This window comes from Strongylocentrotus purpuratus, unplaced genomic scaffold, assembly GCF_000002235.5.
Source record: "Strongylocentrotus purpuratus isolate Spur 01 unplaced genomic scaffold, Spur_5.0 spur5_scaffold_20, whole genome shotgun sequence".
In the NCBI taxonomy this organism is placed as follows: Eukaryota; Metazoa; Echinodermata; class Echinoidea; order Camarodonta; family Strongylocentrotidae; genus Strongylocentrotus; species Strongylocentrotus purpuratus.
The window spans coordinates 13,015,910-13,041,001 of record NW_022145606.1 but is presented as its reverse complement, the minus strand read 5'-3'; the positions used below and the strand labels follow the sequence as shown (position 1 = coordinate 13,041,001).

Below are 25,092 nucleotides of genomic sequence, written 5' to 3'. Positions count from 1 at the left end.
ATTAACGTGCCAACATGAACGATCCAGCTATGTCTCTTTATCTTGTAACATAATGTGATGTACAAATGAACTATGCTTTTGATTGGATCATTAAACCACCTTTATAGAACTTGAAGTAATTGTCTTTACCTCTAACTTGCATCTTTGCAAGAAATGTCATACCCCCTCTCTCTCCCTCTCTTCCTCTTTCTCTTTCTCTTTATTTCTGCCTTTTGCCCCTGTTTGTCTCTCTTCCTTTTTCTCATTCGCTCATGACTGTCTCCCTATTTCTCCTTTTGCTCGTTATTGTTATTTCATCAGTTTGCTATCTAAGTATCAATGGTTTTATGAAGTGAATCAGATTAATGTTCTTGATATTAGTTCAGTTCAGTTCAGTTTATTTTCATATTTCACACATGTTGTATAATACATCATTACATTTAGCATGTTACATTTTGAACTCATTTTAGGATGCGTTTATACAAAAAAAATGACACATAAGACTAAGTTGAATAAGGGAAGAAATATGATAGAGCCTAAAGAGAAAGCAATGCTTGTAGGTCACAGGCTCCAGAAGTTACAACAATGACATAGTCTTGTGTATATTAAAAAACGTAATTTAATTAAATTGAAACTTATTATGAAGAAAAAATGAACAATATTCATATACTTAGCAATATTTGTATAACATTTTCACTACCCGTACGCAATGGCAATTCTCATAGGAGCATACCAAGATGTCTGCATTAATAATTGACAGGGAGTGTCGCCGTCTGCTTAGAGCTGGAGTGGTGTTAAGTCATTCTTGTTTAACATTGACTCAAAACCCTTCTGGCCTTTTATCATACGTTATCATGTTTTGCCTATTTCGAAATTGTATGTAACACCAATGGGAAACAACTTTCGGATTTTGTTATGAACAATAACACTTGAATCTTCAATGATGAATCTTGAACTTACAATGAAGTAGGCGATGCGCTGAGTGCGATTATTTTCCTAGAAATATTTGCCAGATCTTATTTCTAAACACCCTGTACCACCGAAACCTTTCGAAGAATTACAAAGGTCAATAGCATTGCCAACTCAAGTTGTAAACGAAAACTTGAAGAATCTCAGACACAGTCAAAGAAAAGGATCGGATACGAAGAATTTCCGATCTTATCCGATGTCGGGCGAAGTAGTCTTACATCTCGCAGACTCACTGTGAGTTTAATGTGTCAGTTGAAAACATAAATACGCAACTTTCCAGCAATAATTGACAAACGGAGGAAAAAAGGTTGCGTTGCGCTAAGTGTAGAAAATATTGGTAGGGGTTTTCGCATTCTTGTTTTTATGTGTGTAAATAACAACGAACAGTAGGAAGGTGGCATGAAACGTATTGATCTTAAATCCGACATATAACAAGAAATGGCTGGAAACTTGTTATAAAGTACAATGTCATATATCTATAACTGTTTTAACGTAGTCTCAACCATAAAAATAGACAGTGATATTAGCTGTTTATGATTTTCAGCCAGAATGAGTCATTATTTTGATGATTCCAAACCTGACAGTGTTATTCCTTCTTATTACATTTCCCCACATAACTTCCAGATAGTTTCTTCCACAATCATATTATGATGAGTAGTACCCTTATGACGGGTCTGAATCCCATAGACTCGTTAAATTTGTGACGTCACCAAAAGTGGGCTTCTTACTTTACTCATTGAGCGCGCATGTCATATAACTTGGAAGCCTTTATCTTGTTTAGTAAACAACATTTTGACTCTTTTCTCGTCGCCGCGTGGGTAGTATTTGGTTTGCGAGGCAAATACTATATAAGTGGCTGGAATTCTGACCTTTTCAGCACTTCTCTCTTTGCAAGCAACCTCCTTAGGAATAAGGGCTTCGGTTATAACACATCACCATTTATTTTGGATCAAATATTTTCAGACGTAATTTATGAGGTAAGCCCTTTTAGTTTTTTTTCTTTTCATTGAACTATGTTAGTACTATAACTCTGTTATTGGCAAAAATCACTTTATCTTTATGCTTCTAATCATTTTATTTTAAACCCTTCCTCCTTTTTAGTCTTTGCCTTGTCTTATGGTCTTGCCAAAACACTATTTTATATAAGAAAATATAACTATTCGCTTTGCTTAATTGCTTTTTGCTTTTATTACTATTACTATAGTCTATTGTCTAATCTTCATTTAATATTTTTTCAAGCTAAATCTTAAATTTTCATTAAATCAATGAGCCATTTTTGGATACTTTATTGTCTTAATACTTCATCGTAACTTCTCTTTCATCGTAGTTTGTCAGGTTTCTTTTGTTAGAATATACATATTCTGGTGTGTTTGGATCATCAAAATGTTCTTGTATAGATACGACTCTTCCGAATTTCGCTTATCAGTAATAAACTACTTCTTCGTTTTATCCCATGAATGAGTTAGTTCGAGAGAGGGTATTTTTCTTTAATCTTTTTTAAATTTAAATAGCAATTAATGATAGAAGTTAGTAAATATAGTCCTTCCTTTTAATTTTAAAATGAGGGGACCAAAATGAACTTAACGTATTATATACCTTCCTGAATACTAACGTTAACTGGTCAATAATATAGAAGATCAGGACTATGACTAGAACAAAATAATTACGATTTAACTTCAGATGGCTCGATCTTTTGCGTACAGAATCGTCAATTTTGAAAAAGAAACTGAAAATGTTCCAGGAAGCCTTAATCTTTCAATAAGATGAATATGAAAGTTTTACCATTTACAAAAAAAAACGTGAATTATTTAGTATGCCTTGCGGTATGGCAGAAATACAATATGGGGGATTTAAAAAAGTAAAAAGATGAAGAGAAATAACCCTTAGTGCTTTCTCTTTGTAAAATTCTGCGAAGTCACACAACTCAACATATTCGTTAAACATTAGTTATAACCAGGCGATATCGTAAGTGGGCTTCGATAAAAATATGGATGACAAATTTATCCCTGCAGAATGCAGGTGTATGTCCTTTCGATGGTACATGAAAATTGACGCGTCCTTTTAATTTGACATCCTTTCATTTGCAGACGACAGCGCCATCCTACAATATTGGTTGATGGACTAAAAATACTAAAGATAGGCCTATGATTAAAACTACGAAGAATAAATATCGATAAATAAAGTCAGACTGCTCTCCGTCTTGCGCTTAGAGTTAAAGGGCAGGGTATTAAAAGGGTATTAAAACCGTATCATTATATAGTATAATTTTGTTCATTGTGTTGTTTTTCTCTCAAGAGTACAAGACAAACAAGTTTCATATAAAAGATCAAAGACATAATATCGATTTCTTTCCCGCTGATTTCGATTAATTCTTTGAAAATGTCTATTCCTCTCTACACCCCCCCCCTCCCCATTGCTGTACGCCTACTGACAATTTTATTTATTTCTGAGTTTAAAGAAACCGTAGTCACGATGTGTAAATCATATTTTTTTATATGATATTTTTTCTCTTCTAGAAATATCTTATTATGACGTCATTAGAAGTATTCATCCTTCTGTTCCTATCCTGCATGATAGAGAGGTAAGATTTTTATTAATTTTTTTTAAAATTTGTGTTGGTATTAATTTATTTAATCACGGTTAACAAGCCTGCTATCAGCTAAAAGCTGCTTTTCAGCAAAGCCATGAACAACAATTGAACTTATCAAGTTTTGGCCTTATGATTGTATTGTTAAGAAGAACAAATGCCCCGACGTAGTAGTATTTATGAACAGTTATGGAGTCATGCCCTGCTAGTTTGGTCATGAAGAGTAGTGTCAGAGTTATTAGGGTACTTCTTAATTATTTGGTTTCTATCCACTTCCCCCTTTCTTTCTTTTAATCTTAAAAATGAAACATTCATTTTCTCACGACAATGTTGAAATTGTTTTATTGTATAGAGAAAATGTAATATATTTATTTGATAACTACTGAGGAAAAAGGGCATTTTTAGTAATATCAGTATACAACTCAAAGGGACTTGGTAATGATAATTAATGCCTATACCAAAGGGCACCTGGGACCTCCCGGTTACGAGACCACTGCTCTACTACTAAGCCTTCGCGCCTCCTCTTTTTTTATAACTAGCCTGCCTGTGACATATGGATATCAAGCATTGATACTAAAGTGACAATAAGAGGTTATACCCAATGAGCGATATCAACTTTCAAATCCGATAACTTTGTCCTCATAATTCTTTGTTCGGTTTATCCCAAACTTTCAGAGTTTCTTTGATTTTTCGATTTCCATCCAGGTCAATCCATCAGGAAAGGTCAATTCCTTCTTTCGATTAACGTAATCCATTGCTTGTAAATAGTTGCAATACCCCCGTACCAGAAATACCACTTTCATATTTCCCTTCAATGGGGGAAATGATCATATCACCCCTGACACATCCGAACGCCGACCGTCACCTGACCGCTCAAAAGTTGGTCAAGTGGGGAAGAGATGGGTTTGGGGGTTGAGCACCCCCCCCCTCGATACAATATACCATTATAGTTAATACACAACCCAATATTATCCCTTAATATTGTGTAGGCCAAATTATCGAGTTAGTGCCCCCCTCCCCACCCGACAGAAGTATTGACTAGATAGTTCACAACCAAAATATCGTTCCTTAATTGTGTAGGCCAAATTGTCGGGTTAGTGCCCCCCCCCCCTCCATTATGAACCTGCCCCTGATTCGGGGCGGGTTTTGTCGGCCTTTTTTGCGTGACTATAGGCTATAACCTCCCTCTAGGCAGAGGTGTTTAAACCTTATGGGTGGATTGAAATTGAACACCTTGCCAATTTGTACTCGCCACATTCTAATTCAGTCCAATACAAACTTATCATATAGACCGAAATTCATCCTCGTATAGGGTTACTTATTTCTCCCCGTCTCCTACAAACATAGCTGTTTGGATTACCTGTTCCTGCTGGTCTAACAGTATGAAGCCAAGAAACTTGGCACATTCTACTATCACTCTCCCAGTGTCCGATGTCAAAATTTCCTCTCCCAGACGGTTTTGAATTTAAAAAAAAAACTCTGACCAATGATATACCCTTAATCTTGTTATCATTTTCTTAAAGTAAAACAGCACCTTTTCCGAAATAGTTTCACGTCTAAAAGCTTCCGTTCGATTAACTCGTGTGTCTGTTCTAAATAGTAATAATGAAAGGCTAGACGAACTATATACTTCTTCCACTTCTCTAACAGTTGGTATTATTGCCGTATATTTTCACAAAAGCCCACCCATCCTGGACATCGGAATACATGAATCTAGCAGAATCTGACGTTTGATATAAGTTGATTCTAACTTTATCTTTATGAGGATATTTCCATCCGATTGCTTACCAAAAAACATTTTAGCTCAGCCTGTTCAACTAAGAGAAAAAAAATCAGAAAATAAAAAATTACGCTTTCACATCATTTTTTTTCTTCACGCCTACAGGTCGATCTCTCTGTCGTGTCCCTGTTGGTCTCACGATGCCAACCCGTCAAACCCGCTGTCCTACCGGGAGACGTATTGCAATGACCTCGACCTTACGTGCCCTTCCGGGTCAGAGGTCATCAGCGACCACTGCGGATGCTGCAAAGTTTGCTCTCATGTGAGTACCATCATGATTGGAAACCAAAACTAATTAGTTAGAGACCCGGAGAGTCGCTGTACAACGTTTTAAAGAGGCGGGGGCTAGAGGTCAGACGACGTTTATCCGTAGGTTTCCAGACGGAAAACAGAAGTAGATTTGGAAAAATAGCGAGCTCTGCATGTCTACATTTTTCCAACAAGGGTCACCAGTAGCCTGCTTTAAAAAAATGTCGCTCAGTAATATGTGAAAATAATCGACGGTTTATCGATGACATTTTTAAGTTTCTTCATGAGTTGGGGCTTGGTAGGTTCTGATAAGCTTTTCTAAGTTGGATTATAAGATTTACCAACTTGAAATTGCTCTTGGCGTTATACATATATCTTTAGTGTTAAACATTTCTAATAGAGGCCGTGTATAGTCGGACATTGCATTGCATGAAAATGTGATTAAACTTATCCAAAGACCGCATGAAAGATAATTTTCCTTGTTACCACAAAGACAAACTAAACCAATCAAGAAAAATTTCACATCCCAGTCACGCCTCTAAATCGACTGATAAATTCTTGGTATTTTGGAGTAGTGCCTACTTGTTTGTTCTATTGTCGGCCTATTACAATCCATTGGCAGTACGCGAAATCGCCTTAATAGTTGTCACGTCTTTCATTATGTCCGTAGGTTGAGGATGAAGAATGCGGAGGCCCTTGGAACGTACTTGGACGTTGCGCCAAAGATTTTGAATGCATCGACCCCAAGACGAAAGGTCCCCTCAAGGGTTCCTTCCTCGGCAACATCCCTATGGGTACCTGCAGGAGAATCAAACGACCTGACGCCGAACACACGCCCTCTACGCCGGTCCCACGCCGCTCCAAGCCTGTCTATCCTCCAGGATTCTCCTTAATGGATTTCTTTGGACCGTTCGGTCCTCAACGGCCAGTCAACCAAGAAAAGCCAGTGCGCAAGAACAAGGAGATCAAGAAGAACAAGAAGGATAAGAAGGACAAGAAGGACAAGAAGCTGAATAAAGATTTAAGGAAGAAGAGCAAGAAGGAGAAGAAGGAAAGGAGAGAAAGGAAGATGAAGGAGGAAAGAAGGGAGGATAGGCGAAAAATCAGCGATGAAGTTAGCAATGAAATCCCAAAGTACTTCTAAAGACGTGTGTTTGTTGGACAGATAATTCGTCAAGCAGGGTATATAGTACCAGCCTTCAGAGTATTCCAATATTAACCTGAATCTATTATTGCGTTTAACGCAAGTAAGTAATGACTATTGCACACAAGGCGTCGGTCCGAAACGCCATTTGATTTTTTTTTCACCTGAAAAGAATTCTTGAGCTACTTTAGCAGCGAAAAGAAGAAACTTGATGACTACTTCACGGCGGGGCACACTGATGTTATACATTGTTATGTGTATTTATGCTGGTGTTACGTCGATTTGCAGACAACTATATTTCGAATCTTGCGCTAGGCTGCCGCACACTGCTTCGAAGGTCTTGCGTCTTTGCGTTTGAATGGGGCAATGGAAGACGCCTGGCGTACAGCTGGCATAACAGCTTTGTGCTTTTTGATATTATTATTGAACCTCGACAGTACCATGAGAAGATTTGCTTTTGAATTCCAGACGGTTTGACTCGGTATCCCATACCTCTGTTACTGCAGAATTGTCAGTCGATCTACAGTCTACGAGACCGACCTCGACCCTTGAGTGTGATAGTGTCGGTCTCAGAATGACCGACGAACGAGACTGAAACGCAACGAAATTGAGATGTACCCATATGTCGTGCTCTCCTGAGGTTTCAAGAGATCAATATAAAAGAGACCAACATTGTTGGTTTTGTTGGCTGTCGGAATAGGGACTGGGATATCCCTTCGAGGGACATTGGTTAAAAAAGGCAAGCTGGTCGCTGGAATAGGAACATAAGAATTAAAGATAAAGTTGAGTTCTGGTCATGCGATTGCATTGTGAAAGAAACGGTGTGGAATCGATCAGAAAAGGTCGATCAGCGGCATCACATGTAAGTATTGGTGTGTTCTGCAAGGTTCTGGAATCATCAAAATGATACCAAAAATTGGCCCAGTCGTGGTAAAGTTACAAGCACTGTAGACAGAAAGATGTATATGGGGCTACATGAAAATGTGGATTAAAAATCAGTCCTGATTTGTATGATGGTACATGCCATATTTCGAATATTAAGGCATTTGAAGAGCCATGCTTTTCAGGAAACATTTTTTTACCTCTTCCCAGAACTCAACCTTCTCTTTAAGGTGCTGCCGTTCAAATGTATATATATATATATACCTATACTCTACATGGTTCCGTTTAAGGTATTTACAGTCTAGCTCAAACCATGATATCTATTGTGTGTGAGGCTCCAGTATTGCTTACAAAATATACATAATTGTAACATCATAATGCTTGTCAATATATATTTACCTTGCTTACCTCGTATTTAATTGAATTTTGATTGCTTCGTCCAATTTTGTGATAATCACTAATAAGTCTGGACATAAGAATCCGCTGGGATCAAAATTTTTCATTATTTGGGGGGAGGGGGGGGGGGGGGGGGGGGGAGGGGAGGGAAGGGGGTAAGCGAAGGATGGAGACAAACGTTTTTTTTTTTAATGAATGTGTCACGAGCGATTTGAAATAAATATTTTCAGGTGCATTATGGTTCCCAAATTTGCCAGAAAACACAGCTTTCGGTACACATGTTCTTCTTCTTCATCTTCGTATGGTATGCACAATTTGGCTATTGCACCCCTGGCCCCTTATTCCTTTAGCCCCCCTTCTACTTCATGATGTAGAAAGAGGCTTTTTGTCAAGACAGATCCGAGGACCTTCTTAGTTATTCTTGAGTCCTTGACAGCTTGAACAGTACTTCCTTTCATATTTTAGATTAAACTATGATGGCAGATTAAGAATGGATAGAGAGAGAGAGAGAGTCATCGAAATTTTGATTGATTATACTTGACGAATCATATTAAAAGGGAAGTCCAGGATATCCCTAGCCTTCTGACTGGCCAAGATTAGTTTATCCAGATCACAATGATATTCTGTTTGGTGATCCTGGCAAAGGAATGAAAACACACTCTGTCATCTTTCCTTGATAACAATTGTATGAATAACGCTGTTAAACAACAACATCATCATTACTTACTTGATCTCCCTCTCTTTTTGTTCGTTCTCTCTCTCCCTTCCTACTCCCATCCATCTTCTATCTATCTTTCTATCTATCTAGCTATCTAGGTAATATATTCATCTCCCCTTCCCCTCCCTCTCTCTCTTCCTGTATCTCTCTCTCCCCCCCTCTCTCTCTCTCTTCCCCCCTCTCTCTCTCTCTCTCGTGTAAGAATTAGGGATATTGGTAGTCTATTTGTAGGGTCATAAATACATTTCCACTGATTGAGGGAAACTCCCTATTGTAGCCAGACTAAGTAAAATGATCATTGCGTGTCAATTATTTGAATTATTACCATATAAATGCTCAAAATTATTGTATGTTTATAACTTGATATTATACTTGTGTTCATGTACTGTATATATTTGTATATTATATCGTTTGTGAACTATTATTTAGTCAATAAAATTTATCGAAGTATATCATTTCAGCCTACATCGACTTATAGCTGTTCTTAAAGTCCCACTGCACTGATTGTAGTTACTTGCTCCCTATATATAGAAAACAAATGCTTAACGGTGCCTGTTGGTCCTACATGATCCTGTTTTTCTTATGTTAATTGAGAGCTGAGTTGATGAGATGGCCACCTGTCAGTGACCTCGCTGGGTGGTCTAATCCCCCTGTCCACACTAGCACAGATAGCCTATAAGTGAGATTGCGATTAAATAGTGAGATTGCGTACAATCCTGAATCAATACTACGAAGAACGGAATACATGACTGCCCTTGGGTCTACATTAAGCAGTAATTGATGATCGAATTCTTCAATTATAATTTATATACAAAATGTATTTTATTATTATTATTATCATTATTTGAATATGGGGTGGATTTTCAGATCACTATTGGAAAACCATTCTTTGATTAACTGAAAACTGGCAGATTGCTAGATTATTTGCAAACAAATAAAAATAGATTACGCAATATGACTGTGAGGGTTGTGCGTGCGTGCGAGCATAGTGAGGGGGTTCTGCGAATGTGGGTATGAGGGTATGTTTGTGGGTGCAGGCGCGGATCCAGGATTTCTTAGGGGGGAGCCCAAATTTGAAATCCATTTGAAATTTTGTGTGCTGAAATTTGAAAATCGTGCCGGGCAATATATTATCTCTCTCTCTTTTGTCTCTCTCTCTCCCTCTCTCTCTCTCTCTCTCTCTCTCTCTCTCTCGTGTAAGAATTAGTGATAGTAGTCTATTGCCAGGGTCATCAATGCATTTTCACTGATTTAGCGAAAACTCCTTCATAGCTGTGTAGCCAGAATAAGTAAAATAATCATTGAGTCCCCCCCCCCCCCCCCCACTCAGTGTTATTTAGGGTACGCATATGCGTGTTCCCTCCTTTTGAAAACACCCCCCTAAGTCCGATGTGTTAAGTCAATACGGGCCGGATTTTTGTGTACTACGAGCCGGACTTTAGTGCGTGAAAAGTACCCCTTTACCGAATATTTTGGGAACACGCATGCGGTCATTCCAACCCCTGAGTGGGGGCGGGCATTGAGTGTCAATTATTTGAATTATTGCCATATAAATGCTCAAAATTGTTGTATGTTTATAACTTGGCATTTAACTTGTGTTCATGTACTGTATATATTTGTATATTATATCGTTTGTGAACTATTATTTAGTCAATAAAATTTATCGGAGTATATCATTTCAGCCTAGATCTACATCAATTTAGCTGTTCTTAAATCCTACAGTAAGTATTTAGTTGGATTGCGATTTAGTGAGATTGCGTACAATCCCCAATCAATACAGGAAGAACGGTATACGTGACTGTTGGTAATCGAATTCATCAATATGTATAAATGTATTTTGTTATTGTTATTATCATTATTTGAATGTGGGGTGGATTTTCAGATTATATTTGAAAATCATTCTTTGATTAACCCAAAATTTGCAGATTATTTGGAAAACAATATCAAATTACGCAATATGACTGTCTTGTGAGAGTTGTGCGTGCGAGCATAGTGAGTGGTTCTGCGTGTTCGGGTATGTGGGGTCGAGTGTGGGTGTATGCTTTGCGAGTAGAATTAAAGAGCTAATGTGGGGTGGGTTTCAGATTATCTTTGGAGAATCATTCTTTAATTAACCGAAAACTGGCAGATTGGTAGATTAATTGCTCCACATAATAAATAAAACAGATGGCGCAATAGGACTGTCTTGTGAGAGCTGTGTTTGCAAGAATACACCAGTTTACAGTTGTATCAGTGCGCATGCGCAGACAGAGGTCAGAGGTTATTGGCCCAAAAATTGGGGCCAATAACCTCTGACCTCTGGTATTTATGCGTAAATTAAGATTGCGCCCATGCAAATGATGATATGCGCGCACAACGCAGCGCGCAGGCAGTGATATCATCATAATTTGCATGGGCGCAATCTTAATTTACGCATAAATACATGACCTCTAGGTCATTGGCCTTGTTTAAAATGGCGCACACAACTGTAAACTGGTGTATTGTGAGGAGCTCGGCGTGAGTGGGTATGTGGGTTCCATGTGGGTGTGCATTATGGGAAGAGGAATGTTGAACTGAAGCGGTTGTGATATCATTGCAAAGGCCGGAATATATAAGCATATGCCGTGAGTCAAAATAATGGTAAAATGTATTGTGTTAGTAGTACTTAATAACAAAAGTCACATTGACAGACTGATGTGTCATCCAATGCAGTTCGGTATTTATATAGGTCATACCTACATGACCTACTGATCTAGTATAGATCATTATGAGCAATGGCTACATCGGCTACTGTACATGACAAACAATGTGATAAAAACACCTTGGCCATGAAGTTTTGTTCCCATGAAGTGACCGGGGGGGGGGGGCTATAAGAAATAGGATTAGCCCTTCTCCCAGCCTCCCCTTTTAAAAGCCCAGGACCAAAAAAATGCAGTGATTCTACATTAGTCATGTATAATCATTCTTCTCCCCACCTCTGGGAAATGTCCCCCCCCCCTCCTCTCTCTCCCTCTCCAGCTCTCTCCCCAGCTCTCTCTTCCCCCCCCCCTCTTTCCCACACACACTCTCTCTCCCCCCGTCCGTCTCTCTCTCTCTCTCTCTCTCTCTCTCTTTCTCTATATATCTCTCTTTCCTCTCATCTCTCCCCCTTGCCTCTCTCCACCCCTCTTTCTCTATTTTACCTTCTCTCGGGTTCTCTCTCTATCTTATCTCTCCCACTCACTCACACACACATACACACACACACTCTCTCTCTCTCTTACCCCTCTCTCCCCTCTATCTCCTTCTACAACACTCTATACCTCCCTTTGTCTCCCCCTCTACCCCCTCTCTCTCATCTCTCTCCAATCTCTCCCCGCTCACCCTTTCCCCATCTTCCTCTCTATGTCCCATCTCTCTCTCTCTCTCTCTCTCTCTCTCTCTCTCTCTCTCTCTCTCTCTCTCTCTATTGTTGATCGTTTTATATACATTTGTAAAGACGACACTGCCCTTGTATAGCAGGCCTTTAGTCCTGGGCCCCGTCTAACAAACGGTCGCGATTGATCCAAATCAGTCGCAAGTCCTCCAACCAATCGCAAGTTTGCAATCTCCTATCTCTTATATACATAGTTGCGATTGATATCAAATCTTTGTAAGATGGGGCCCAGGCCTTCACGGTTTCATAAAAATTATTCATAATAAAAGTTGTCACATCTAATCAGTGTCTCTAGCTCACATTTAATAGGCTTTCTCTATCTTGCAATAGATAACAAGCTTTCCTTAAAACAAGATGCTGAATCCTTATCCTTCACTCCTTATTCCTAGACAAGACAGTGTTGTGATTGACAATTATCGTTTGTGTCTACAAAACACGGCGTCATATTGTGACATCTCCTTGAATCATCGCCTCTCCATTTCCGATCGACTAAAGCCATCAAGATGCGAGTCTGAAGGAAGTAAGACGCGCGTGCGAGGATTACTGGGATAAGGCAGCCCCCATTCACACTTGACGGGTTAAAGTACCTCCAAAACCCCTGGCGGCAAAATGTTAATAGTAACTTTATTCTGCATGTATGGGTTAATATAAAGAGGGTTTATATTATATTATTCTTTTGTTGTAATGATTGATTTAGTATTTGTATTCTGTCGTGTGTGAACAGGCTTGATGCAAAAGTATATTACGCCGAAGAAAGTGAGAGGAATAGTTCGTGAACTTGCTCTCGGGTCAGGAAATGATTTGAATCATAGTGACGTCATACATCGTGACATGATGCATCGCGAACAGTAGCGTAGTGTGTGTTACAGCCATAAAGGGGCACTGACATTATGGAGGGGGGGGGGGGGCGGCGCCTACCTCCGTAAAGGATTGAGTTGCAAATCAAAAAGATATCTGTTATCTTTTCTTCACGTTACATTCAACGTCCCCCTTTCCTTCTTTATTTAATTCTAACTATCTACTTTCCTTCTTTTAATTTCTGTTTAATGTTATCTTCATATTTGCTCTTTTTGTTTATTGTTAACTTGGTATTTCCACTCAATTGTAATTTGTTTTTCCTTTGTTAAAAAATGACAATGATCCTAGTTGGATTATATTTCATTATTTTTTAATTTGAATATGAATTTAATCTATGCTTCTTCCCCTTTCTCTCTCTCTCCCTCTCTCACTCTCTCTCTCTCTCTCTCTACCTCATTGTCTTTCATTCTTTATCCCCTCTTCCATCAAGACATGAATTCTTCCTTCAAATCTTTTTTGCTCATTATCACCCTTAACCCATGTGCACCAAGCGATTTTGTTTTCGCTCCATCTGAAATATTTCTTCAATCTTGGGTTCAATCGTAGTACTTGTACATACCATGTATAAAACAAAAGTACAAAACAATGTCAAGTCAATACATTTATTCATCTTTACATTCTAATTCAACAATACAATTTACAAAATGATTTTAATCAAGGTTATTAAACTAATTTCATGAACACAAACACTTTTTACGTTGCATTTTAACGTAGCCCATAGAGATATTTCATTTTAAAGTAGCCTATAAGCCGATAGTGGCATTTCCTCTTTCCATTATATATACAAACGGATTACTGTTTTCTTTTCACACATGCATGGGCATGGAAAAGATGACTGAACTAATTGATACACACATTTGAAAATATTCAGACAGATGCTGAAACATACCAATAAATTCTGTTAATATTCATTTTAAAGGTTGTGAAATAATATATAATCCGTCCAATCACGCTTTTTCTACTTTCAATTGAACTGCAATTAATTTGTATTACATCAAAACACTTCTATAACACTTTGCATCTAAGCTTATTCACTTGCATCACCTATACAATATAATTATGTACATACATTTGAAAACATCTTTGTAAAATTAAGAATTTTAACTTAGTACAAGTAATACAGTACAATAAACTTTCTGTAATCAAAACTACATTTTCGTATATATATAACAACAAATCTAATACGACACCTTTCCCTTTTTACGCCTTGCACACTTTGAAATCATCAAACTGTAAAATGATCTAATCACATATCATCCTATTAAGAAAATGAGCTATCATTTTCTTTGTTAGGAAAGCCCAGTTAAACTAGATTTCCTATCATCTTGATATTTCTTGTATACAGTTCGTCAAAAAGGCGTAAATATAACTTATTTGACCGATAGATTAGATTTCACCAACATAATATATTTATTGCACAGCCCCGACTAGAATGAAGAAACAAGCATGGGTGTTTCCATAGAGTTAACTATGGCCCTACTTCACTACATCTCTTCGTTTCAGTGTACATGTCTAAAGTCAAATGTCAATAGCTATTTCCTAAAAGTTGATCTACAGATCAAAGGGTCAAAACGTAGAGGGCGATTGTCCATTGCGATTTTGTGAAGCTGCCTCTTGAAGAACAAGCCCACCCCTCCCCTATTAAAGTTTGCATCGCCTTGAGCTTAGACACACATCATTAGAATACTTTCGACACATTTGACTTGCTAGTTCATTTAGTATGTTGCTCCAATTTTTGTTAGATACTAATATCATATCCAAAAAGTCAATAGCCCACTATACATTAAAACAAACAGTACTCATGGATTTAGGCTTATTCTAGTCCGTTCAATGGGTATAACTACAATGCCCGTTGCACATGAAGCCTCAATTTGATCATACGTCATTACCTACGCTAATGAAGTCTATGACGTCAGCTCTTTTCTGCGCCAGCATTATATTAATATGTAAGCACTGTTTATTTTGCAAACTATTCTTGTATGATTCGAATTCGAACGCAATGGTAAATAGCGCAGTCTTACGTCATCCCAATGACGCCCCGTTTGCAACAGATTCATACATTTTCCTTGCGTCGATGCATGGAGCGTCTTAGATGAATCGTGGGTCGAGACAAAGTCCCTTCTTGCTTGCCATGGGGTTCGTGATGAATTTCCCGTTCTCCTCAATGCAGGCTAGATCCTGCGAGCATGTTCCATAGACGTTCCACGGTCCTCCGCACTGCTCCCCTGGGCCCTACAGATCAAAAGAACCAGGAAAATACATGAGGTGCGTCAATATCAATATCAAGAAGATAGACATTCTCCGAGAATAGTCCACACGAAACATGTTGCGTAATATTGGACGTCATTGATCTGACGTGGCATTGCGTCATAGAGGTGCGTCAATATCAATGTGGACGAAGATAGATAGTCTCTGAGAATAGTCCACATGAAACATGTTGCTTAATATAGGACGTCATCGATCTGACGTAGCATTGCGTCAGCGGATACCGTCTTTGAAGCATCGTGTGATGATTCAATGCCACAAGAAAATTAATGCAAAAATAAACAGTGCACGTATTGCGTTGAATTACTGGCGCATCATAGGATAATTGTCATCACATACTTGAATAGCACACATACATGATAATGTAGGTTTTAACGCAATCTACTGACGCGGCTTGTGCGACGGACATAATACACTTTGAATTAAAAAAATCTGTACGGATCGAAGGATCTATAGGTCAGTCCACGAGCAGAAGGGCCAAGATTCGATGATCCAATCGTGGCTCTTGGTAAGCTAGGTTACTCGGCACGTGCGCTCCCCAGGTGTGGTCCATTTTGTCACCAGCATGATTAAACTTTGAACGCGGATTCTTGATCAGTAATTAGTCCCAATCTTTCTCCAAATTGCAACAACCCATGCATACAGCCGTTCCAACAACGACGGTAAAAAAAGTGTCAAAGATTCAAAGAACAGTACATGCGGGTCATGCGTTAACGTTCGTAGATTGCGATCACACAAATCGAAGACTGCCACGAAGGGTACCTAGAGTCCAAAATAATAATTATAAACATGTCCATAAAGATGTCTCCCTGTATTACGCTCTCCAACAATGAGTATGCTATATACACTCTAAGAACAGGAGCAGCAGGAGTCTTATACTTCGACCAGGGCAACATTGAAGTGTTCCTGGAGTGCGATCTCAAACCTCGGTGTTCCTACAGCATCCAAAGTCATCAGGTCTGGGCCCAGTATAGTCTACCACCAAGTCCTGCAAAGTCAGTCAATTAACATTTTAGTAAGTCCCACCAAAAGTTTGTTTTTTATAGTCGTTATCCAAAGACGAATAGTCTGTCTACTACGTCCTTATACATCATCAGGTCGGGGCCCAGTATAGTCCACCACCAAGTCCTGCAAGGTCAGTCAATCAACATTTTAGTAAGTCCCACCCATTGCTCGGTCTTTATATTCGTTATCCAAAGACGAATAGTCTGTCTACTACGTCCTGTTTAAGTCAGTTGGTCATTGTTTTAGTAGTCAGATACGTCCTACCAAAGTGTTTATCTTTATTCTGTCATTATTAGACAACAGTTATGCCTACTCACATGTCTCTTGAAAGTCGGTGTTTCAGCGTTTCATAATTATCAAATCTCACATTGTTAAACTAGTACAAATCCCAAAGTCACTAAAAAAAAACGTTCAAGCCCACTGCTGAAAAGCTCCACCTACCAAGATTTGTCTTAATCAATCATTGAATGCCCATTGAAATATGAAATATATGTTATTACAAATCGGCAATTCGTGAAGATCTAATTTTCTTAAGTGGGGCGAAAAATGCTGAATTTTTCAGTGAATTCAAACAACCTTGTAAGCATTTCATTTGCACCTGTTAAATATTTTGACTTAGCTAGGTCCTGTAAAATGGTGAAGTTCCATATCTACAAAGTAGGTTACCCAATGATCGAACATTCGTTCAAAAATCAATAAAATTGATCATAGACAACCAAATATTTGGATATTGAAATTAGGTTCCTTTTCTCCCTAATCTCTTCTCGACGTTTAAAGGGAACGGATACCATGGATATGTTTACAATTTTATTTTAAGCAAAGAAAACCGATGTCCTGAATCAGGTTTGAAGTATGAGGTAGTTACGATATAGGATCCAGTTTAATAAAGCAAAATCTTCTCGGTTTAGTTTTGATGAACTTATGGTTAACTTATTTTGTTTTTCAAGATATTTATTCAACCCAACAAAAATCTTTGAGTGAACAGTTCATAAGCCTTTAGAATAGCATCAGTTAAAACGAATTATGATAATCAGATAATCGTGAAAAACGAAAAATGTATGGATTTTGCTGAAAAAGCTCTTCGAATGAAAAGATTATAATTGATAATTAATAGGCCTATACAATATAGCATCATTGAGAACGAATTGTGATACCCATCTAACTAGCTTAGCTTATATACAATCCAAGCTTCCTGAATAATTACCAGAATATTCTGAATGCCCAAGGACCATCGACAATGGTCAACAAATGCGAGGCCAAATTTACAAATACCTGTGTCCTATAATCTTGCAGTATAGCATCGTAAAGTCTATATGTACACGTCCGTCAGGACCTACCAGTAACGGGTCTTGGACCTACCAGTATCATGTCTTGGACCTACCAGTAATAAGTCCAGGGAGGATAGTATGGGTTCTGGGGGTAGGATGGAGTCTCGGTCCGCCTAGGGCTATTACAAGTCCCGATTTTCGTTCCAAACGGGTTCATGGCGTTCGCGGTGAGCACGGTCCCGGTCTGTTTGTCTTGGCATTCTAGTCCAGTCGAGCAGGTCCCGGCGGCCTTCCACGGTCCTCCACAATTTTCATTCATACCCTGGAGGTCAAAGGTTAAAATTGAAATAGCATTTGTTTTAAGAAAAGTACTTTTATATCAATTATATAGGTTACGTTTCCTCTGTTAAATCTAGAAGTGTGTGGCTCACAAAGAAGAAAGGAATGGGACCTACGTGTATTATTAATATTCACAAAGACCTTGCATATTCTTCGAGAGATAGCCTGGCGGTCAAAAGGTTAAAAGTTAAACTTGAAATGACATGTATTTTTTTCTTGAAAGTAGTAGTAGTAGTAGTAGTTGTAGTGGTAGAAGTAGTAGTAGTGATGGTATAGAAGTAGTAGTAGGGGGTGGAGAAAAGAACGCAGACTTCGCTCCTTAAAAATTATGGAAATTCTATTGTTTTCATACGGTACGGGCCATGTTGTGGCCAATTTTCCTACATTGTACGCATTTTTTTAATATTACAATTAAGCTCATTTAAACCTTTAGAAAAAAATGAGAACCAAGAAAGGCATGGAATGTAATCGAAGCTTCTACACCAACTCTACAATTTTAGAAGGCAAGTTTCCTAGGGGGGGGGGGGGGGGAGGGGGAGCTTGCCTACTAAACTTTAAGGTTGGTAGAAGCTTAAACTTCATGACTATGATTACCACAACCAATGACAGTTTTCTGTAAGGACGGCATGTGCTTGCAAATAATGAAAGATTAGAGGGATGAACAATTAATTTTTTAATTGCTGTTGCGGCATTTTGACATCTTTCAATGTAATCCTAGTTTGAATTGCTGTGGTTCTGTTTTTGATTCAGGATTACGTAAAAATCCTCCCGTCATCGCTTTAATTCTACGCGGTTGCTTTGTGAGCTTTGGGGGATCAATTTACAATAGCACATCAGCTCCATAATCATGGTTAATACTTTTTTTTAAATAAATGTGATGAGATTTTCGTCTTCAGCAACAACCGTCAACTATTTTGCAGTAATCTAAGGCGTGCCAAGCACAATATTGCTGGGACAAACTGTGCTAAAAGGAAAGTGGGTGCCTCCAAACAAAACAAAACCAACAAAGAAAGAAAGGAAAATAAATCGGCCCATATCAATACCATAAGCTGTTGATAAGGCTTTTTGGGGGGCAATATAAGCAGATTTCTATCCTTCTCATTTCTAATCTTTACACTACCTATCTCCATATACTTCCTCTCCCCTACTTATTTATTGCTGTGTTACGTTTGTGTGTTAGTGGTACCAGACACGATTAGCATTAAATGCTATTTCTGGTCCCATTTATCCTTTCGATGTTAACCATTCACATTTGATTGTTATATTGATGTACTTTTTGTTTTGATTAATAAACTTCAAACTCAAACTCAAACTCAAACTCAATACTGTTCGGACTGTCTTCTTGTCTCCTTGTCTCCCGGTGTTTCGGAACTTTTGCCATATTTCTTTTCTTAATCATTTTACTGTTGACTGTTGGGTAATTTCCTTTGCTCTTGCATCAGTTGCATGATAAGGGAAAAAAAAGTCAGAATTCTTTGACAAGCTAAACAAATTAGGAGATGCTTGTGGTGGTTCACTCCAAAATTCTCGGACAAACCCACTATAGCACCCCTCAAAATATTGCTTCCACGCGCACGATTAAATTTGGTTTGGTTTGGTTTTATATTACGTATAAAAAGATAAATACACACATAATTATTTAAATGATTATGCATATCAATTTTGTTTAAATGCTTGCCCCATTTACAGCCTCTAAATATGTAAGCGTACCTATAGAATATGCCCAATTGGGGGATTTAAAGGGGAGCCCCTTTCCATGTGACCCCCCCCCCCCCCATCCTCTGGATACACCACTGGTTATCAGTCGTTGTTAAAAAAACAAGTTTTATTGGCGTGTGTCATTCATTTATGAATATTTACGCCGTCAATTTGAGGTGTCATAGTCTTACATATACGTCAGCGGACTATATGGATCAAAGGCAGAGGTTAATAATTTGAAGAGCCAGGAGCCCCGCCCCCACTCCGGGAACGGAGGAACCGCATTCATGACAGACGTGAGCACTATTATAGTACAAGAACCCGCTACTAAAAATACGACGCGGTAAACCGCCACTCCCCCCCCCCCCCCAAAAAAAAAAAAGCAGCAGCGGTTTATTCCTAATGTGTAAATTCCGGCGCGTGTAAATGAATAGAAACTGCGCGCGCAACAATTCCATCTTTTCGTCATCGGAAAACGACACAAAAAACGCCACGATTTTACCGCGTCATTTTTGAACGAGTGAGAGATTTTTTTACCTGTGAGCAAACCAAGCAGCATCCGCATGCGTCGTGTACAAGCTGTTTGCCCGGCTGGCATGCAGGGGGTTGTTTCGTCGAACATCTCGTCGGGTCTTCTCTGGGTTTCTTCCAGCAGGGGCAGCTCAATCCATGGCAGCTATTTAACAAAATAAAACGCGAATATATCACATTCATATCTATTTCTCTCTCCCCCCTCTCTCTCTGATTTATTTAGACATTCAATAAACAAACACAAATATATGTCTTGGGATGAACGGTCATGAAAAACGAAATAAAAAACAAAGAAACAAATTGGTAAAATAGTTAAAGAGGTAAATATCAATAAAAGCGCACATTCAAATTCTACAGCATGTAAACTTTTAACTGGTGACAACGAATTATTAAAAATAAATATTTAAAGGGTTGAGTATTAAGTTGCACGAAGGCTTCATTATTATGACGGTATTTTAATTTAGGGGGTTAATAAAAAAAGGCTATTATCATTATTGTTACGCCTCTGTCTATTTCATGTTTATTTTACGTTCACCTATAACTGTGATTTTCGTTATGTACAGTATTGTTCTCATGTAGCCCCCCCCCCCCTTATAGTATAAACCTCCCTCACGTTTCGCTGAATTAGATACAGAGGGCATTTAAAAAGTTGTCATTATTCAAAATCATTTTCATCATGTTGATATGATATAATTTATACTTAATACTTAGATATCATTAAAGAGCCTTTCAAATTAGTTCACCGTTTAATATTCTTTTTAAAAGCGAGGCAGAGAGGAGGAGGGTTACACCCGAGCTTTGATAGAATAGGGTATATTTCTCTCCGAGTTTGCATAAGACCTTTAAAAAAAGATGTTGTATTGCCCTTTGTGACCAACCCAAACATTTTCAAATCGACGGTCGGCTTTAAAAAAAAAAAAAAAAAATTCTTCTACCGTTTAAAAACTGAGAAATATCAGCCCAAAGGGAGGTGTTGTGGTCGAGTGGATACGTCGCCGGACTGTCGATCACAAGGTCCGCGGTTCGAGTTCCGCCGCTGCACTAATGTCCTTTGGCAAGACATTGATCTACATTTGCCACTTGAACTTGCATGGTTGTCATAAAATCTTGTTATTTTTGTAACTAAAAGATATATGTTATCATTATCAGACAAACTATATATTATATACTTACTTTTCAATAACGACAATCAGCACGGTGATAACAAGCAGCATTGATTTCGCAGCCATCTTGAAATCTGCATGGTAATTGTCAAATTCAAATTAATTCATTTCACATCTCTTTAAAATACAATGCATGCAGAAATAAACAATTTAAGAAGACATTTTGAACAGACGTTAAACAATTTTTGTTTAATGAAAAAGAAAGATGCGTACACTGCGCATATTAAGTGGATGTGATGGCGTAGAAAAGGCCATTAACCCGTCAAGGCTATACCCCATGTATTAACATTCATCGCTATTACAAATCAAAATTTACGGAAATAAGAAAGAAAAAATAAAGACAAAAATACAAACAAACAAAACATACGGAATATCACAAAATAGCATGAATTATTACAGGCAATGATAATTGGAGAATTTTTTTTTTGGTCATTTCTTTTAAAAGATTGCTTGAGAATGCTGTCACAGTAAAATGAAATATCTATTTTATCATAATTTCTTGTTAAATATTCATTCATGTTACGATTACTAATGAGCAATTAGTGATTCGATTAGACTTAGTACTTGATCATAATCAAAAGTGGCCTGAGGTACTTTTTTTCCAATACTAAAGGTCACTGTAATTTGTGAAATACGATTCATAAGTTATGTAAATAACTTTCTTTTAACAAAAATGGCGGAAAGCTTCAACAGTTGTCTTCATAATATTGTGAGAATTCTGAAACAAAAAGGAAGTAATAAAGTGCTATATATATCGTTTTCAATAGCAAAAACTATAGCATTTTGTATAATGAAACTGAACGAAACATAACAAAATATAGGCCTAGATGAAATAACTCTGAAATAAGATCGGAATATTACTCACCTTCTAACCGGTTAATGTTGGAATAATAATGATATCATACAAATTAAACCAATACGATAGCAATTGCGAGAGGTAAGTCTGCGTTTCACCTATACATTTAACATAAAGCTATCCAATGAACACCAATCCAACTCGCACCTATAACAGCTACAGCGTACGTGTCGCGTTTATATACAAAATATCAAATCCCATATCAACACCACAGCGGATTAATTTTAATCCATGTGGATTTAGCTGTCTCTCGTTTGTGATATTTGTGGTTAGTTACGCTTGTCAACACGTTTAGTCTGCTAAGATAATTATTTCCAGTTTTCGAGGAAACGCCAAGCTTTAGTAGGCGAATGACCTGTACTTTAGAGGTTCATTAATATTTATTAAAAAAAAAATTCCTGCATGTCGACTGAGTGGACTGATGAAGTCGGGCGTACTTAATAAGCCCTTAAACTTAGATTTTAGTTATTCTTAATTTTTCAGATTTGTAATTCTTATCAATAAAGCTGAACACAATTTATTGCTATAAAACCGACTCTAGACAACTTAAAAAGGGCTTTATTCACGCCAGACCCTTTGGGAAGTGTCTGAATAATCATGGGAGGTGCATTTTCTGTACATTATGATGGCACGTGCATGCACCATATTTCGCATTTATACCCTCCCCTTTTCATAGAAGTTACTTGAGCCTATAAACAAAAACAAGTGATAGATATTGTTTCTATGTACTATGATGGCTCTCAATTAGTACAACGCTGGTCAAATTCATAATCAGTTAATACAATACAAGTTTAGTTGTGGCAATGGCTCCATGAAATGGATTAATCACTGATTATTCAAGATAGTGTTACATTAATCTATTGATGTTAATAGCCTACTTCACAAACTCAAAACGAACCGATCGACATCAAGATAAAGAGCAAATTAAATCATAATTTTACTACTACTACAACTACTACTACTACTACTACTACTACTACCACTACTACTACTACTTCTAATATTACTACTTCTAATAATACTACTACGTACAAGGGATGGTTCTATAAGGGGTGTAAGAGGGACTCAAGCCCCCCATGAAATAAAATCTTCGAGCCTCCCCCCCCCCATTTTTATTAATCATTAATCTTCAAAAAGAACCAATAAGAACAAGAGCAAAAAAATAAAATAGTACTACTACTACTACTACTACTATTACTATCAGGCGCGGATCCAGGATTTCTTAGGGGAGGGGGTCCAACTTTTATTTTTTTTGCTCCTGAAAATTTGAAAATCGTGCCGGCCGAAAAGTCGCTCAGTGGGGGGGGGGGGGGGGGGGGGGGGGGGGGGGGGGGGGGGGGGGGGGGTACTGAGCACATTTTAATTTTGTTGGTCCTCGAAAAATTAAAAATGTGCACCCTCCCCCCTTGAGCACCAGGGGGGGGGGGGCCAACCCCCCCAAAAAGGTAAAAATCACGTGTTTTTACATGATTTTTTTCTCAAGGGCGGGGGGGGGGGGGGGCCCGCCCCCTGGATCCGCCACTGATTACTATAGCCTACCTCTAATAATACTACTACGTACAAGGGATGGTTCTAAGGGGATGTTAGTGGGGACTCAAGCCCCCCCCCCCATAAAATTAATTTTCGAGCCTCCCCCTCCCCATTTTTATACCCAGAAATAGATTTATTGTATTTGTATTTCCAAGAACACATTATTCGGAAAAAATAGTTAAAAACAACCCTATAAATAATAGTTATATAATATTTATGCAATTGAGATTATTAAGTGGAATAATTGACTGATAATCAGTGGATTTCCGTTGGTGTTGCCGTGAAGATGCCATAAGCTCATCATACATCGTCACAGAGCAATGCACTTTCAACTGCTGTATTGTGTATCTATGGGCATCAAGTTGGCACTGACATCGAGCATTACTAAAAACAATTTGAAAGAGCATCTGTAGAGATAGAGAGAACAGGACAAGAGGAAAGGACTTTAATGGCCCTTGATCCTTTTATATATCTCCAGGGGGCGTTTTTACAAAGACTAAGATCGACTTTAAGTTGGACTTATCTATGACAGGCTGGCTATTCATGCCACTGGTTGGTCTCACTATTGGTCTTTCAATTATTATCTTAAGATAATAATTTTTCCTTCAATAATGGAAAAAACACATTTAAATTCTGTAGATTTGTGACCAGATTTATACGTCCCTTCAGAGACTAATGCCAGTATGGTAAGAGCAAACAGTGGCATGAACAGCCTGCCATAATTAAGTTCAATTTAATTTGTATATTACAGAGGAGCTTCATTGTACAACAAATTACCAGCTAATACCCGTAGTACTTGCACGATTCGAAATTTCAAATCCAATCTGACAACTTTTTGCACAGTATCTTAGAAATGTGCTCAATAATCTGTTTACCCCTCTTTCCTTTTACTTTATTTGTTCAGGGTTCGTGCGGTTCTGTATCATCCCTTATAAAATCCACTGAATATGAATTCTAAATGTAAATTGAATTTATTAGCTCGAAAATATATTATACATATTCAATTGTTCAGTTATATCGTTTATGTTTTGTTTAATGAAATTTTTATATTGAATTTATATACTTTTAATTCTGATTTACCCATGATTGTATAAAATACCTGATTTTTATGTAATAGCTTTTTATCCGGACCCCATGGAAGAACAGGCGTATTTTGTTGATACGCCTAAAATGGGCTATCCGCCGTATATCTCATTTATGTATGTATTTGTATGTTGTGATGATTTTATACGGAAATAAAAACAAACAAACAACGTTGACATTTAGTCAGTATTTGTGAAACACCCCTGGTTGCACGACATATACTTGCACATGCAGGCGCGTACGCAGGGGGGGGGGGGGGGGTAAACCTCCTTCAATTTTATTTTATTTTATTTAGTTATTTTTTGTTCAACGGGGGGGGGGGGGGGGGGTGCTGAGAGGGTGAAAACAAACAATGCATAATATCCCGGCGGGAGAATCACCACTTTGAGAGATAATTT

The 25,092-nt window shown here is 38.0% G+C and overlaps 2 protein-coding genes across 2 annotated transcripts; one reads left to right on the top strand and one right to left on the bottom strand.

Annotated features, from left to right (window-relative positions):
- Positions 1–1,768: 1,768 nt before the first annotated feature.
- Positions 1,769–7,555, top strand: LOC100892499 (insulin-like growth factor-binding protein 2). Its single transcript, XM_003729901.3, has 4 exons — positions 1,769–1,925; positions 3,465–3,529; positions 5,421–5,577; positions 6,235–7,555. The coding sequence occupies exons 2-4, from the start codon at positions 3,477–3,479 to the stop codon at positions 6,706–6,708; spliced, it is 684 nt and encodes a 227-aa protein (XP_003729949.1). The 5' UTR covers positions 1,769–1,925; positions 3,465–3,476; the 3' UTR covers positions 6,709–7,555.
- A 5,998-nt stretch (positions 7,556–13,553) lies between these two features.
- LOC105437833 (single insulin-like growth factor-binding domain protein-2) lies at positions 13,554–21,296 on the bottom strand. The gene is made up of 4 exons (XM_030992786.1): positions 21,236–21,296; positions 20,069–20,207; positions 17,608–17,816; positions 13,554–15,188 (listed from the first exon to the last, which is right to left on the bottom strand). Exons 1-4 carry the CDS (start codon positions 21,289–21,291, stop codon positions 15,128–15,130), a joined length of 465 nt encoding a protein of 154 aa, XP_030848646.1. The 5' UTR covers positions 21,292–21,296; the 3' UTR covers positions 13,554–15,127.
- Between the last annotated feature and the right edge of the window lie 3,796 nt (positions 21,297–25,092).

What these genes read in the sequence shown, in the direction of transcription:
- LOC100892499 (XM_003729901.3), top strand. Translation starts at nt 3,477, where the DNA reads ATGACGTCATTAGAAGTATTCATCCTTCTGTTCCTATCCTGCATGATA. An exon ending in CTATCCTGCATGATAGAGAG is followed by an intron (nt 3,530 to 5,420) that starts GTAAGATTTTTA and finishes TCACGCCTACAG; the next exon opens with GTCGATCTCTCTGTCGTGTC. An exon ending in GCTGCAAAGTTTGCTCTCAT is followed by an intron (nt 5,578 to 6,234) that starts GTGAGTACCATC and finishes TTATGTCCGTAG; the next exon opens with GTTGAGGATGAAGAATGCGG.
- LOC105437833 (XM_030992786.1), bottom strand. Translation starts at nt 21,291, where the DNA reads ATGGCTGCGAAATCAATGCTGCTTGTTATCACCGTGCTGATTGTCGTT. An exon ending in GCTGCTTGGTTTGCTCACAG is followed by an intron (nt 17,817 to 20,068) that starts GTAAAAAAATCT and finishes TTTGACCTCCAG; the next exon opens with GGTATGAATGAAAATTGTGG. An exon ending in CCTCCCTGGACTTATTACTG is followed by an intron (nt 15,189 to 17,607) that starts GTAGGTCCAAGA and finishes TTTGATCTGTAG; the next exon opens with GGCCCAGGGGAGCAGTGCGG.